Source organism: Hesperophylax consimilis, chromosome 19 (genome assembly GCF_061612785.1).
Source record: "Hesperophylax consimilis isolate HC1 chromosome 19, BYU_Hcon_1.0, whole genome shotgun sequence".
In the NCBI taxonomy this organism is placed as follows: Eukaryota; Metazoa; Arthropoda; class Insecta; order Trichoptera; family Limnephilidae; genus Hesperophylax; species Hesperophylax consimilis.
In genome coordinates, this window is record NC_142854.1 from 238,721 (window position 1) to 256,274 (window position 17,554).

The following is a 17,554-nucleotide window of genomic DNA, read 5'->3' on the forward strand; positions in this document are numbered from 1 at the left end:
ATATGCTTGGTGTAACTATAAGTGACCAGCTCAGGTACGGGGGCTCCATCGAAGCCAGAGTAAAGTTGGCCTCTCAGAAGCTGGGCGTACTGTACAGGGCCCGCAGATACTTTAATAGTACACAACTGCTCACCCTGTACAAATCGCAAGTGCGCCCTACTGTCGAATTTGGCAGCCATCTCTGGTCTGGAGCCCCAAAATACCTGAAAAAAACCCTTGACTCTGTGCAGAAACGGGCGGTCCGTTTGATAGATTCCCCAATCTTAACAAACGGACTGCAATCTTTAGAGCACAGGCGTCAGGTAGGTATGCTGTCCTTGTTCTATCGGTATTACAATGGAAGATGCTCTGAGGAACTAGCGTCATTGATCCCTTCGGCACCGGTGCGTAGTCGGGATACACGCCAAACGCGCGCCCAACATTTGTACACAGTTGACACTTGTCACATGAGAACGGGTCGCTTCTACGATTCGTTCTTAAGTTCAACAGCTCGGCTGTGGAACGAACTGCCGGCCTCTGTGTTTCCTCCCTCCTACAACATGGGACTCTTCAAGACCCATGTTCACTCCTTCCTCTCCACAAAAAGACCCTCCACACAGCATCCCCAAAGATGACATAGGCCCTGAGGGAAATTATTTTCTTCAGGGCCTCCTGTGTGGAGTAAATATAAAAAAAAAAAAAAAAAAAAAAATATATAATAGCCAAAAATCAATATCCCTACTAGACTTTCAAAATTTGACTGGACTTAATCAGTTCAATCACTTCTCTAATAATATAAATCGAATTTTAGATTTAGTGTTTTCCAACCATCACCTTGAAATTCAAATTGCTTCACATGTGCTATCTAAAGTTGACTCCTATCATCCTCCCATTGAATTCGATTTTCTAATGTCTAAATACAGAACCCTACCCACCAACCCAGATCACATCAAATATAACGGACTACACTAAATGCAATGAAGTGCTATCACTTAATAACTGGAACGATTTTAATACTCTGAATTGTAATGACTCCCTACTACATTTTTATAACTTATTATGGCTATCAATTGAAAAACACACTCCGCGCTTAAGAAACAGCAACAAAAGGTTTCCAATTTGGTTCAGCAGTGCTTTGATTCACCAACTCAGAGAAAAAGAAAAGTTTAGAAAGAAGTGGAAAAAATACAAAAATCAATGTGACTATGACAGTTTTTCCATCTTGAGGGCTACAGTAAAATTATCCATACGTACCTGGCTTAAAGCCTATGTAGATTCAATAGAAAATTCTCTCCCTAACAGTTTCAAAAATCTGTCAACCCTCATTAAATCGAAAAGAGTTTCTAATTCCCTCCCAAAAATCATGCATCTCCACGACAAATCAACAACAAATGGCAAAGAAACATGCGAACTCTTTTCTAATTACTTCTCCTCTGTATTTAGCTCACCATCTAATTCTAAAAGTGACTCTAAACTTTCTGTCCCACTCTATAATTATCCACTATCTCATATCAAAATAACCCTAGACGAGGTCAAGGTGAAGTTGAACGCTCTCGATATCAATAAGGGTTCCGGTCCAGATGGTATTCCTCCACTATTCGTGCAGATCAACTTGCAGCACCTTTACACAAATTATTCGTCAAAAGTCTGAACGAATGAGTATTTCCAGATCTGTGGAAAGTTGCCTACGTCATTCCGATCCATAAGTCTGACAGGAAAAACGATGTAAAGAACTACCGTCCTATCAGCCTTTTATCTTGTTTTGGCAAAATATTTGAGTCCATTGTATATAAAGACATATTTAATCATGTAACACACATACTTAGCCCTTTTCAACATGGCTTTGTAGCTAAACGATCCACAAACACTAATTTAATCGAGTATATGGACTTTCTGTGTAAATCAATGAATAAAAAAACACAAGTAGATGCCGTATACACCGATTTCAGTAAGGCTTTCGACAAAGTTAGTCACCCTATCTTAATGAATAAACTGGATAAAATCGGCATACACGGAAATCTGCTTCGTTGGTTAGAATCATATTTATCAAATAGAAGTCAATTAGTTACTGTTAACGGTTTTAACTCTTCCCCAATATTAGTTATGTCGGGCGTTCCACAAGGATCACACCTTGGACCCTTGCTTTTCTTAATCTTCATTAACGACCTTACATGTAAACTCCACTGTAATTTTTCTCTATACGCTGACGACCTCAAGATATATAAAGCAATTAAATCCATGGAAGATTGTGGACTCTTACAACAAGACCTTAACATATTATCTGCCTGGTGTATTGACAATGAAATGGAATTGAATATAGCTAAGTGCAAAGTTATAAATTTCACCAAGAACACCAACAAAACTCTATACTCATATAGCATATGTGGTCACAATCTGGAAACAGTTGAATCGATCAAAGATTTAGGAATTATATTCGACAACAAACTAACGTTGAACCAACACATAGAATACATTATAAATAAATCAAATAAAGTACAAGGTTTTATTGTAAGATCGACTAAACTGTTCAAGAACTCTAATAGCCTAATAATTTTATTCAATTCGTTAATCCGTAGTGTTCTTGAGTACGGGTCAACAGTCTGGAATCCACATTACATTACACAGGTATCCAGACTTGAATCTGTCCAAAGAAAATTTACACGGATTTTGTCTTATCGATCAGGTGTCTACCATCTTCTAAATGGGTATGAACAAAGACTTACATATTTCAAACTAGAGAGTTTAGTTAAAAGACGAAATATAAATGACCTCTTAATGCTTTACAAAATTGTGAATAATCGTGTAAATAGTAACTTAGTCAATCAAATCAATTTTTACGCCAGGCCCAAATATACTAGAAATATGAACGAATTTTGGACCGAAATTTTTGCCAATAACACTAGTTATTTTAATCCTATGTCTAGAATGTCTCGATAATACAATGATCTTGCTATAACACACTGTCATAGATATTTTTGCAAATAATATAACTTGTTTCGAGAAAAATCTCCACGATTTCTGTACTTAGATAAAAAAAAAGAAAGAAAAATAAATAAATAAAAAAAATTGTTTAGTGGTTCAGAATTTTTTTAATATATCCTCTTTGAATTTTTCTACTTATTATGTGCTTCAATCTTTGTAATTAAGTTTTAAGTTTTGTATATAAATACTGTCATTGTTTTACATGTTTGCTTATGTGAATGTGCAAATGGGATTGCTGCAGACACATTAGTCTAGGGATATTTATAATTGTATTTTTTAATTATTTTGTAATCCATAATAAATGTTTTTATAAATATCCTGTGTACTGGACGGGAGTCCGCACAAGACTGTAGATTTAGGCGCCGGGTCCAAACCGTGTCTTCAACCGATGAGAATGCTCCTTTACGGCCGATGATGATGATGATAGTTGTATATTTGATGAAATCTGCCTCCCGCACCCAGGCTTGGTGAATAGTGGGCACTGGGTGTGCTGTCGTCTCTGCTCGCTTCTGGTGTTGGCGGTTTTCCAGAGGAGGGCCGGCTGGTCTTGAAGAGGTAACACCAGAAGATCTTGGAGCAGAAGACTTGGCGAGGTGAGGCAGATGTTGGGCAGGAGTCACTTGTAGATAAATAAAACGCTTGGTTTCGGTGGTAAAGATGAACTAATTTATTTTCAATTATGTGGCTGCTTATATTTGATTAGCCTGACTCGCGCCCGACATTGGGTTGGGAGCCTAAAAGTGGTGGGGGATTGTACCCGCGCCAACAATGAGTTTATAGGCCCCGACAAAATGTTGCATATTCATTTTGTCGGCAGCACTGATGAAAGTAGTCGCTTAAATTTGCGAGTTAGAAAAGATTTTGAACGCTTACATGAATGACAATTACATAGTTTAAATGCATAGTAGTTATGAGAATGTGTATCTTGACAACTAGATTTTTTGTTTGCCAAGATACGACAAAAAATAAGAAATGTTTGTAAATAAATGTGTAAAAATGATCTCAAAGCGATCAAATTTGTAAAACATGTTAAGTTATTATTTTTCCCAGGTTCCCCGTAACATAGCGCTCAGAAAGAGATAAGATTCACTATGCTACGAGGTTCCTGGATTTTTGTACACGCAAAAAAGGTAAAAAATATTGTTCAAAATTGGTTGTACATATGTGTGAAAAACAGCTTTTTTAATATCTCCTCAGCGGTAGTATATCGAAAATAGTGTTTATTTGACTACCGCCGAGGGGATGAACAAGTAAAATATACACATTTGCAATATTTAAAAATTGATTTTTCCTAGTAAATTTTACATAGAAAAAATGCTGGACATCGATCCACGCGGCAGATAAGCCGGCGACGCGGTATCGATGCCGTTCGTAGACAAAGTTTTTCAAGCGGCCGGGAACAAAATGGCCAGTGGCGGGGGGGGAGTGGTGATTTTGCCAGTGGCGTGGGGTAGGCACATTTTATAAAAGTAAAACAAATTTTATGAAATTAAATAATGTGGTCAACTACGTCCGTTACATCCTGTTTGTGTCTCGAATAAATAAATAAATAAATAAAAATAAACTTGCATTTTTGGTAAAATTTTCATTTTAACGGGTATAAAAAAAACTTTGGTTCGATTTTAGATGGCCATTTTTCTCAGAAATCATGACACAAAACGGAAAGAAATTTTCGATTCGAAGTAAACGTTATGGTCTGAATTGGAATCAATTACAAAATCTAAATAAAGTTGCATTTGTGGTATAGTTATCATTTTTACGGGCATAAATGTAAAACTTGGGTTCCAACTTTGATGGCAATTTTCTCGGAAATCATGACCCAAAACGGAATGAAATTTCGGATTCGAAGTAAACGTTATGGTCTGAATTAGAATCAATTACAAAATCTCAATAAAGTTGCATTTGTGGTAAAATTATCATTTTTACGGGCATAAATGTAAGACTTGGGTTCGAATTTGATGGCCATTTTCTCGGAAATCATGACACAAACCGGAATGAAATTTCGGATTCGAAGTAAACGTCATGGTCTGAATTGGAATCAATAACAACATCTAAATAAAGTTGCATTTGTAGTATAATTATCATTTTTACGGGTATAAATGTAAGTTTTGGGTTCGAATTTGATGGCCATTTTCTCGGAAATCATGACACAAAATGGAATGAAATTTCGGATTCGAAGTAAACGTTATGGTCTAAATTAGAATTAATAACAAAATCGAAATAAAGTTGCATTTGTGGTAAAATTATCATTTTTACGGGCATAAATGTAAGACTTGGGTTTTTCAACTTTTATTGCCATTTTCTGGTAAATTATGAAACAAAACGGAATGAAATTTTGGATTCATACTTAAAGTTATGGTCTGAATTAAAATCAAAAACAATATCTGAATAAAGTTGCATTTGTGGTAAAATTATCATTTTTACGGGCATAAATGCAAGACTTGGGTTTCAACTTTTATGGCCATTTTCTGGTAAATTGGGAAACAAAACGGAATGAAATTTTGGATTCATACTTAAAGTTATGGTCTGAATTAGAATCAATAACAAAATCAATACTAAAATTATCATTTTTACAGGCATATAAGACTTGGGTTCGAACTTTGATGGCAATTTTCTCGGAAATAATGACGCAAAACGGAATGAAATTTCGGATTCAAAGTAAACGTTATGGTCTGAATTTGAATCAATTACAAAATCTAAATAAAGTTGAATTTGCGAAAAAATTATCATTTCTACGGGCATAAATGTTAGACTTGGGTTCGAACTTTGATGGCCAATTTCTCGGAAATCATGACACAAAACGGAATGAAATTTCGGATTCGAAGTAAACGTAATGGTCTAAATTAGAATCAATTACAAAATCTAAAAAAAGTTGCATTTGTGGTAAAATTATCATTTTATCGGGCATAAATGTAAGACTTCGGTTCGAACTTTGATGGCAATTTTCTCGAAAATCATGACCCAAAACTGAATGAAATTTCGGATTCAAAGTAAACGTTATGATCTGAATTGAAATCAATAAAAAAGTTCTAAATTAAGTTGAATCGGGGTAAAAATTATCATTTTTACGGGAATAAATGTAAGACTTGGGTTCGAACTTTGATTGCAATTTTCTCGGAAATCATGACCCAAAACGGAATGAAATTTTTGATTTGAAGTAAACGTTATGGTCTGAATTAAAATCAATAAAAAAAATCTGAATTAAGTTGAATCTGGGTAAAAATTATCATTTTTACGGGCATAAATGTAAGACTTGGTCTCGAACTTTGATGGCCATTTTCTCGGAAATCATGACCCCAAACGGAATGATATTTTGGATCAAAATTAAACGTTATGTTCTGAATGAAAATCAATAACAAAAACTGTATAAAGTTGTATTTGTGGTAAAATTATCATTTTTACGGGCATAAATGTAAGACTTTGGTTCAAACTTTTATTTCATTTTTCTCGGAAATCATGACCCAAAACGGAATAAAATTTCGGATTCGAAGTAAACGTTATGGTCTGAATTTGAATCAATAACAAAATCTCAATAAAGTTGCATTTGTGGTAAAATTATCATTTTTACGGGCATAAATGTAAGACTTGGGTTCGAATTTGATGGCCAATTTCTCGGAAATCATGACACAAAACGGAATGAAATTTCGGATTCGAAGTAAACGTTATGGTCTGAATTAGAATCAATAAAAAAATCTAATTTAAATTGAATCTGGGAAAAAATTATCATTTTTATGGGCATAAATGTAAGACTTGGGTTCGAACTTTGATGGATATTTTCTCGGAAATCATGACACAAAACGGAATGAAATTTCGGATTCGAAGTAAACGTAATGGTCTAAATTAGAATCAATTACAAAATCTAAAAAAAGTTGCATTTGTGGTAAAATTATCATTTTATCGGGCATAAATGTAAGACTTCGGTTCGAACTTTGATGGCAATTTTCTCAAAAATCATGACCCAAAACTGAATGAAATTTCGGATTCAAAGTAAACGTTATGATCTGAATTGAAATCAATAAAAAAGTTCTAAATTAAGTTGAATCGGGGTAAAAATTATCATTTTTACGGGAATAAATGTAAGACTTGGGTTCGAACTTTGATTGCAATTTTCTCGGAAATCATGACCCAAAACGGAATGAAATTTTTGATTTGAAGTAAACGTTATGGTCTGAATTAAAATCAATAAAAAAAATCTGAATTAAGTTGAATCTGGGTAAAAACTATCATTTTTACGGGCATAAATGTAAGACTTGGTCTCGAACTTTGATGGCCATTTTCTCGGAAATCATGACCCCAAACGGAATGATATTTTGGATCAAAATTAAACGTTATGTTCTGAATGAAAATCAATAACAAAAACTGTATAAAGTTGTATTTGTGGTAAAATTATCATTTTTACGGGCATAAATGTAAGACTTTGGTTCAAACTTTTATTTTATTTTTCTCGGAAATCATGACCCAAAACGGAATAAAATTTCGGATTCGAAGTAAACGTTATGGTCTGAATTTGAATCAATAACAAAATCTCAATAAAGTTGCATGTGTGGAAAAATTTTCATTTTTACGGGTATAAATGTAAGACTTGGGTTCAAACTTTGATGGCCATATTTCTCGGAAATCATGACACAAAACGGAATGAAATTTTGGATTTGAAATAAACGTTATGGTCTGAATTAGAATCAATTACAAAATCAAAATAATGTTGCATTTGTGGTAAAATTATCTGTAACGGACGTAGTTGACCATATTATTTAATTTCATAAAAATTGTTTACTTTTATAAAATGTCCCTACTCCACGCCACTGGCAAAATCACCACTCCCCGCCACTGGTCATTTTGTCCAATTTTCGGCCCAAGCGGCTTGAAAACTTTGACTCCGAATGGCTTCGATACCACATCGCCGGCTTACCTGCCGCGTGGATCAATGTCCAGCATTTTTTCTATGTAAATTTTACATAGAAAAATCAATTTTTAAACATTGCAAATATGTATATTTTACTTGTTCATCCCCTCGGCGGTAGTCAAATAAACACTATTTTCGATATACTACCGCTGAGGAGATATTAAAAAAGCTGTTTTTCACCCATATGTAAACCCATTTTTGAACAATATTTTTTACCCTTTTTGCGTGTACAAAAATCCAGGAACCTCGTAGCATAGTGAATCTTATCTCTTTCTGAGCGCTATGTTACGGGGGACCTCGGAAAAATACTAACTTAACATGTTTTACAAATTTGATCGCTTGAGATCATTTTTACACATTTATTTTACAAACATTTCTTATTTTTTGTCGTATCTTGGCAAACAAAAAATCTAGTTGTCAAGATACACATTCTCATAACTACTATACCTTTAAACTATGTAATTGTCATTCATGTAAGCGCTCAAAATCTTTTCTAACTCTCAAATTTAAGCGACTACTATCACCAGTACTACCGACAAAATGAATATGCAACAGTTTGTCGGAGGCTATAAACTCATTGTTGGCGCGGGTACAACCCCCCACCACCTTTGGGCTCCTAGCCCAATGTCGGGCGCGAGTCAGGCTAATTAAATATAAGCAGCCCCATAATTCAAAATAAATCAGTTCATCTTTACCACCAAAACCAAGCGTTTTATTTATCAACAAGTGACTCCTGCTCAACATCTGCCTCACCTCGCCGAGTCTTCTGCTCCAAGATCTTCTGGTGTTACCTCTTCGAGACCAGCCGGCCCTCCTTTGGAAAACCGCCAACACCAGAAGCGAGCAGAGACGAAAGCACACCCAGTGCCCACCATTCACCAAGCCTGGGTGCGGGAGGCAGATTTCATCACCAATATACAACTATCATCATCATCATCGGCCGTAAAGGAGCATTCTCATCGGTTGAAGACACGGTTTGGACCCGGCGCCTAAATCTACAGTCTTGTGCGGACTCCCGTCCAGTACAAGTGGTCCTCCGAGCCGGATTCTCACACGCCTCCTGGAAGGGTATCCTGCCCAAGGAGGACCCTGGCGCTTCCAAGGGTACAGCCCTGGATGGGTGCAGCCCGGCCAACCGAGCCCGGTGCCTCTGGTGGACCAGAGGTACAGCAGCGGCGCAGCCAAGGCCAGCCGGTCCCCCGCCCTCGTCACCCTGGCCCAATGCAGGGTGGCCAAACATGATGCAGCCTGGACCCTCTGGCCCCGTACCGCCCGCCCCTCTGATAGAACAGAGGCAAGCCGTACCTGAAGTGCCAGCCGGACCTGTACCTCTGGTGGACCAGAGGTACGCATCACGAGCGCAGCAAGAGCCAGCAGGCCCTGCGCAACCAGCACCCTGGACCATTCAGGGATGCCCAGTACTGGTGCAGCCTGGACCTCATGGCCCTGTGCTGCCCGTACCTCTGCCCCACCCGGCGTACCCAGCGCCGACGCCAGGATCACCTGCCGGACTGCTGGAGCAGTGGGACGTGCCATGGACACAGCCTGGACCACCTGGACCCTCTGGACCATCTGGACCATCTGGACATGTGCCGCCCGTACCACTGCGCGAACAGGAGTATGGCGTGCCGGCACGGCCAGATGGCCCGCCCACAGCCAGTACCAGCTCCATGCCGAGATTCCCGCCCCAACCTACGGCGGATGAGACGGCCCAACATACCAGAGCCTGGGTTCAGCATGATGGCAGTCCCATGGCTCAGCTGGCCTCCGCCCTGACAGAAGCCATCAGAGCTTCAAGGGCTCAGGACAGCCCCCGTCCCACAATCGAGGACGATCCACGAATGGCGGCCCTTATTGCCAGACAATCTATGGCCAAGGACCTGCCTCCATTCTCTGGAGATCCACTGGAGTGGCCCACCTGGAGGGCTCAGTTTAACCAGTCTACCTCCACATGTCGGATGACCTCCAGCGAAAACTTGATCCGCCTACAGCGGGCCCTCAAGGGGAAAGCCCGAGAAGCCGTCGGCCCCCTTCTGATGGACCCTGCCCAGGTTCCGGAGATCCTGGCAGTCCTGGAGCAGAGATTTGGAGGGACTACTTCACTCGCTGCTCTGATGCTGGACAAAGTGAAGAAGCTGCCCCACCTCACAATTGAGGCCTCTCTGGAGGACATCGCAGACTTCTCTGGCACAGTCCAAAACCTGGTGGCATCACTCCGCTCCCTCAACAATGATGGCTATCTGACGAATCCAGCGCTGCTCAGTGACATCGCGGGGAAGATGCCGCCCACCTTGCGGTTGGCGTGGCTGATGGAAGTGCGGCATTACGAGGCCTCCGCTACCATCTGCCAGTTTGCCGCCTTCCTGAAAACCGTCGCGAACGCCATCCCAAAGTCCGGTTTGGTTGACCCCGCGAGGTCCCGCCCACGCCGTGAACACACGCTCGCGACAACGGAACAGTTTTCGCGCAAAAACGGTGCTAAAAAACGTGATACCTGTGAAAGTTTCTTAAATATGTCTGCCGCGTCAGAAAAGTTTTCGCGAAAAAACAATTCGAACAAAAGTGACACTTGTGACAACAGTTTAAACACGTCTGCCGCGTCAGAACGGTTTTTATCGCGGGAAAACAATGTTTACAACAACAATTCTAGTGAAAAACAACAGTTCGCGAAAAATAATCGAAAGCCCCAAATTTTGTCTGGTAATAATCGAATGCCCCAAATTTTGTCTGGTAATAATCGAGAAAATAATCGAAGCGGGGAAAAAGTGCAAAACAGTTACGATGAAGTTCGCGAGTTCGACAACCGCGCCGGGTGTGTTCAGTGCGGTGAAAATGGCCACCAACTTAGCGAATGTCGTACTTTCGCCGCGAAAGACATAAAAACCCGTTTTGTGACAGTTAAAAGTGCCGGATTGTGCCGAGTATGCCTCAATGGCAAACATTTTACCAAATTCTGCAAAGTTAGTGACTGGTGCGGAGTGGGGGAGTGCAGATACCCCCACCACCGACTTCTTCACAACCCGAACTATCGTGAAAATAACAATACAGTGGCAAACGTTCACAATATGTGACGCCACACCGAAAGTGCCGTGTTAAAAGTGGTGGGGGTCATATTGTCGGGCCCCAAGCGACAGATTAAAACCTTTGCGCTTCTGGACGAGGGCTCAACTGTCACCCTTATTGATGCCACCACAGCACAGAAAATCGGCACAACCGGACCTACCCGTGAGCTACGACTACACGGAGCAAAAAACATGTGCTCAACAGACTTGACGTCCCGCCGCGTGCCAATTACTCTACGCGGCGCCGGAATCTCTGATGAGTACGTCATCAAGGCCAACACCGTCCAGCAGCTCAGCCTTCCTGAACAGAGGGTCCACGGCCGCTACATCACCCCCACACTTCTCATCGGGCAAGACAATGTACACCTTATTGTCTCGAGGGAAGTGCGCGACGTTCGTGACTCTACGCGAATATTGTCACGGACGGCGTTGGGGTGGATCACCCATGGCGGAGGGCCCCCTGAACACGAAGCTGAGGCTACAACACTGGCCCTGCGCGAGGAGAGCCACAAAGACGACCTCATGAGTGATCTCATCAAACACAATTTTGCGATTGACTCATTGGGGATCACGTCCGCCTCTCGTGTAACTGCGCACATAGTACGTGCAAATCAGCTGATGGAAGATACAACCCATCAACTGACATCTGGCCGATGGGAAACCGGCCTTCTGTGGAAGGAGAATAATATCACACTGCCTGACAATCGGCAATGTGCATTAAAACGACTGTGGTCTCTGGAGAGAAAATTATCGAAGGAAAAGGACTTGGCAACCGCCTATGCAGCTAAAATCAACGGACTTATAACACAAGGCCACGCACGTGAACTTACGGATCGAGAGGTAGAAAAACCCTCTGCCCGCAAATGGTACCTACCGCATTTTGCCGTAGTGAACCAAAACAAACCAAACAAGATCCGTGTGGTGTTTGATGCTGCCAGCCGCTGCCGAGGGACCTCCCTCAATGATCAGTTGCTGACTGGGCCTGACCTGCTGACTTCATTGTTAGGAAACATACTCCGGTTTCGAGAGGGAAAAATAGCTCTCGCCGCCGACATCAAGGAGATGTTTTTACAAGTGAAAATCAAAAGTGAAGATCAACAGTCACAATTGTTTTTATGGAGACCAACACCTCAACAAGAACCACGTACTTACATGATGTCATCAATGATGTTTGGCGCTACCTGTTCACCAAGCAGCGCCCAGTACGTGCGAAACAAAGTGGCCCAGGAGAATTCTGCACTATTCCCTGCTGCCGCAGCCGCCATCCAAACAAAGTTTTATATGGATGACTATTTGGATGCGGTCGATACCAAAACTGAAGCGACAGCACTCATCACTACTGTTGCCAAAGTACTGTCAACTGGAGGATTCCACCTAACAAACTGGGCCTCTAACGACACTTCAGTGATGGCTACTATCCCGCTTATAGACCGAGCCAGGTCAGCCATCACCATAAACAGCGGAGAAGCAGATACCGAGAGAATCCTCGGACTTCTGTGGGATCCTGTCACAGATCGATTTTTATATGCATTTCGCGATGCTGCCGATCCTGAACTGATCAGCAGGCCTACCAAACGCCAGCTGCTCAGCATTGTTATGAAAATCTTCGACCCTGTGGGCTTCGTCGCTTGCCTCACAGTCCGATCGAAGATACTACTACAAGCTGTCTGGCGATCCAACATCGGATGGGACGACATCATCACACCTGAACACAACGAAAGGTGGATGGACTGGCTGGGACTTCTGCAAGACTGCAAAGTTGCCATACCTCGGCGCTGCTTACAAAACAAAGAGAGCTTCGTCACCCTCCACCTCTTCTGTGATGCCTCAGAGCAGGCATGCTGTGCGGTCGCCTACCATACCGAGGAGATTGATGGGAACACCACAGCCACCTTCTTGGCCAGCAAGTGCAAAGTGGCTCCTCTGAAACCTCTTTCAATACCCCGCCTTGAGCTACAATCAGCGCTCATGGCGGCCAGACTGGCAGCAACCCTGAAGAAAGAATGTCGCAGCAACATTGCGCGAACAGTGTTCTGGACAGACTCGACAACAGTGTTGTGCTGGCTGCGCACAGATCCACGCACATACTCCGCCTTTGTGGCCAACAGACTCGGCGAGATCGACGAGCTCACCCGCATTGCAGATTGGAGATGGGTCCCTACCAAACTGAACCCGGCAGACATCGGCACCCGAGACGTCAACACTCCTGACCTCTCGCACTCTGGACGATGGTTCAGTGGACCAGCCTTCCTGACCTCAGACGAGGCAGAATGGCCGCGCGAACGGTGCAAACTGCCTCAGCCTGATGATGGCACCCTAGAAGTGAGGCCTCAATACGTCGGCATCACAACAACTGTGGCAGAGACACTGCCCGAAATCAACAGATTCTCTTCATGGCGTCGACTTATTCGAACTACCTGCTGGATACACCGTTTTATTAAAAGGTGTCGTGGAAAACATCACGAACAACCTGATAAATATTTAAGAAGCGATGAAATCAAAGAAGCAGAGGCCCGATGGGCAAAAATATGTCAAGAAGAGACATTTTATCATGACATAAATGCGCTCCAGAAAGGAGATCCACTACCAAGTGACAGCCGGCTCAAAGCCTTGAGCCCCTTCCTTGGACCTGATGGCCTACTGAGGATGAATTCCAGATTACAAGCCCTCAGTAAAGTGCCTCAAGCAGTGCGGACACCGATCATATTAGATGGTGATCACGCCTATACAAGACTTCTGGTGAGACATCATCACCAGGAAGCCGATCACCCAAGTACGGAGAGAACCATGGCTGAGGTGCGAGGCAGCTACCTTGTGCTGCGACTGCGAACAAATATTCGGATGATCGCCCACAACTGCCCCACCTGCAAGATGCGCAGGAGCAAGCCAGCCCCCCCACTTATGGGGCCCTTGCCGCCATCAAGGCTAGCCCACCATGTTCCTCCATTCACAAACTGTGGACTAGATTACTTTGGGCCGATGGAAGTCACCGTATGCAGACATCGGGAGAAAAGATATGGTGCAATCTTCACATGCCTATCTACTCGTGCCATTCACCTTGAGCTGACAACTTCACTGACCACGGACTCCGCCATCATGGCTTTACAACGCATGACGGCGCGCCGAGGCCAACCAAAAGCTCTGTTCTCAGACAATGGTACGAACTTCCATGGTGCCGACAACGAGCTGAAGGATGCCATCGAATCACTCAAAAATGATACCCGGATGAGGGATCATTTGTCAACAAAGGGGATCGAATGGAACTTCATCCCTCCAATGTCTCCTCATATGGGGGGAGCTTGGGAGCGCCTGGTGCGTTCTGTAAAAACCGCCCTGAAGGCCATCTTGCTGGAACGAGCTCCACGCGAAGAGACCTTGAGGACAGCGTTTGCCGAGGCCGAGTGGACTGTAAACAACCGCCCCCTCACACACGTCTCGGTGGATCCCAGGGACGAAGAGCCCCTCACCCCCAACCACTTTTTACTGGGAAGAGCCGGAAACCGACCTCATCTGTCACTATACGACAGGCAGGATGAGGAGGTATGCCTCCGTCGCCAGTGGCGTATCAGCCAACAACTTGCTGATATGTTCTGGAGACGGTGGCTCCGCGAATATCTCCCCACCCTGGCTGCTCGCCAAAAATGGCAACAGCCAGTCATCCCCATCAAGAAGGATGACCTCGTGATCATCATGGACCCCGCTATGCCCCGCAACAGCTGGCCACGCGGTCGAGTCCTTGATGCCACCCCTGCTGCAGACGGCCAAGTGAGGACCGCCAGGATCCAGACGAGCACCGGAATTTACGTCCGCCCCGCTGTGAAGCTCGCTGTAATCTTGCCGGCCCCACCTACCGATGCAGCCTCAACAGTACCACCAGCCCAGCACCATCCCAGAGGGACTGGCCGCCGCGGACTGCGCCGTACCAACAAACGTCCTATTTTTTAGTTCAGCATAGCTAAACGGGGGGAGTGTAACGGACGTAGTTGACCATATTATTTAATTTCATAAAAATTGTTTACTTTTATAAAATGTCCCTACTCCACGCCACTGGCAAAATCACCACTCCCCGCCACTGGTCATTTTGTCCAATTTTCGGCCCAAGCGGCTTGAAAACTTTGACTCCGAATGGCTTCGATACCACATCGCCGGCTTACCTGCCGCGTGGATCAATGTCCAGCATTTTTTCTATGTAAATTTTACATAGAAAAATCAATTTTTAAACATTGCAAATATGTATATTTTACTTGTTCATCCCCTCGGCGGTAGTCAAATAAACACTATTTTCGATATACTACCGCTGAGGAGATATTAAAAAAGCTGTTTTTCACCCATATGTAAACCCATTTTTGAACAATATTTTTTACCCTTTTTGCGTGTACAAAAATCCAGGAACCTCGTAGCATAGTGAATCTTATCTCTTTCTGAGCGCTATGTTACGGGGGACCTCGGAAAAATACTAACTTAACATGTTTTACAAATTTGATCGCTTGAGATCATTTTTACACATTTATTTTACAAACATTTCTTATTTTTTGTCGTATCTTGGCAAACAAAAAATCTAGTTGTCAAGATACACATTATCATAACTACTATACCTTTAAACTATGTAATTGTCATTCATGTAAGCGCTCAAAATCTTTTCTAACTCTCAAATTTAAGCGACTACTATCACCAGTACTACCGACAAAATGAATATGCAACAGTTTGTCGGAGGCTATAAACTCATTGTTGGCGCGGGTACAACCCCCCACCACCTTTGGGCTCCTAGCCCAATGTCGGGCGCGAGTCAGGCTAATTAAATATAAGCAGCCCCATAATTCAAAATAAATCAGTTCATCTTTACCACCAAAACCAAGCGTTTTATTTATCAACAAGTGACTCCTGCTCAACATCTGCCTCACCTCGCCGAGTCTTCTGCTCCAAGATCTTCTGGTGTTACCTCTTCGAGACCAGCCGGCCCTCCTTTGGAAAACCGCCAACACCAGAAGCGAGCAGAGACGAAAGCACACCCAGTGCCCACCATTCACCAAGCCTGGGTGCGGGAGGCAGATTTCATCACCAATATACAACTATCATCATCATCATCGGCCGTAAAGGAGCATTCTCATCGGTTGAAGACACGGTTTGGACCCGGCGCCTAAATCTACAGTCTTGTGCGGACTCCCGTCCAGTACATTATCATTTTTACGGGCATAAATGCAAGACTTGGGTTAGAACTTTGATGGCTATATTCTAGGAAATCATGACACAAACGGAATGAAATTTTGGATTTGAAATAAACGTTATGGTCTGAATTAGAATCAATTACAAAATCAAAATAATGTTGCATTTGTGGTAAAATTATCATTTTTACGGGCATAAATGCAAGACTTGGGTTAGAACTTTGATGGCTATATTCTAGGAAATCATGACACAAAACGGAATGAAATTTTGGATTTGAAATAAACGTTATGGTCTGAATTAGAATCAATTACAAAATCAAATTAATGTTGCATTTGTGGTAAAATTATCATTTTTACGGGCATAAATGCAAGACTTGGGTTAGAACTTTGATGGCTATATTCTAGGAAATCATGACACAAAACGGAATGAAATTTTGGATTTGAAATAAACGTTATGGTCTGAATTAGAATCAATTACAAAATCAAAATAATGTTGCATTTGTGGTAAAATTATCATTTTTACGGGCATAAATTGGAAACTTAACTTTATCAAGCATATTGAAATAATAACCAATAAAGCTTTGAAAATGTTGGGATTTATTTTAAGGGTATCTAGTGATTTCAATAATGTAAATACTGTAAAAACATTATATATGTCACTAGTAAGGAGTCATGTAGAATACAATTCCACGGTTTGGTCCCCAAATTATGAGGTTCATTCACATGCGATTGAAAGAATCCAAAATAAATTTTTAAGATATGTAAATTTCAAAATGGGCATTCCTAGAGAAAACCTAAATTACGATAACTTACTTTGTTCATTAAATTTAATAAAATTATCTGATCGCAGAATTATTTCCGATTTAACCTGTTTGTATAAAATCATTAATTCAATGTTTGATACCCCTGATTTATTATATGTAATCTCTTTTCATACTCCAAGCAGGTCGGTTTCAAGACAGTACCTACCATATTATTGTAGCAATTCTATGTCAACGTCCCAATATCATACTCCTATGCGACGGATTCAACAGCTAGGAAACAAATACTCAGATGTTGTTGATATATTTAGTACATCAATTTCAATATATAAGCATACCCTATTGAAGTTTTTTTTTTCAACGAGTAGTGGAATATTTGAATAAAGGTATTTAATTTGATTTGACTAACATATAATAATTTTGTCAACTGAAATAGAAAAAAATATTTTGGATTTTTTATATGTTGTGCCTGCATACTGTGTAGATCAAATCAAGTTGAGTGATAATTTGACTTTATATTTATTTTTCTGCAATTGTTTTAATAGTCGTTTCCTGCACTATTTTCATGTATAATTTCGTAAATATTTTTTATATATATGTATGTAAAAGCCTTAATAGGCGTGAAATAAATAAATAAATAAATGCAAGACTTGGGTTAGAACTTTGATGGCTATATTCTAGGAAATCATGACACAAAACGGAATG

At 41.6% G+C, this 17,554-nt stretch overlaps 1 protein-coding gene across 1 annotated transcript; it reads left to right on the forward strand.

The window, feature by feature from the left end:
* The first annotated feature begins 9,102 nt into the window (after window positions 1-9,102).
* LOC149414590 (uncharacterized) lies at window positions 9,103-14,871 on the forward strand. Its single transcript, XM_089643358.1, has 2 exons — window positions 9,103-10,294; window positions 11,132-14,871. Exons 1-2 carry the CDS (start codon window positions 9,103-9,105, stop codon window positions 14,869-14,871), a joined length of 4,932 nt encoding a protein of 1,643 aa, XP_089499484.1.
* The last annotated feature ends 2,683 nt before the right edge of the window (window positions 14,872-17,554 follow it).

What these genes read in the sequence shown, in the direction of transcription:
- LOC149414590 (XM_089643358.1), top strand. Translation starts at nt 9,103, where the DNA reads ATGATGCAGCCTGGACCCTCTGGCCCCGTACCGCCCGCCCCTCTGATA. An exon ending in CGCGAGGTCCCGCCCACGCC is followed by an intron (nt 10,295 to 11,131) that starts GTGAACACACGC and finishes TGTGCTCAACAG; the next exon opens with ACTTGACGTCCCGCCGCGTG.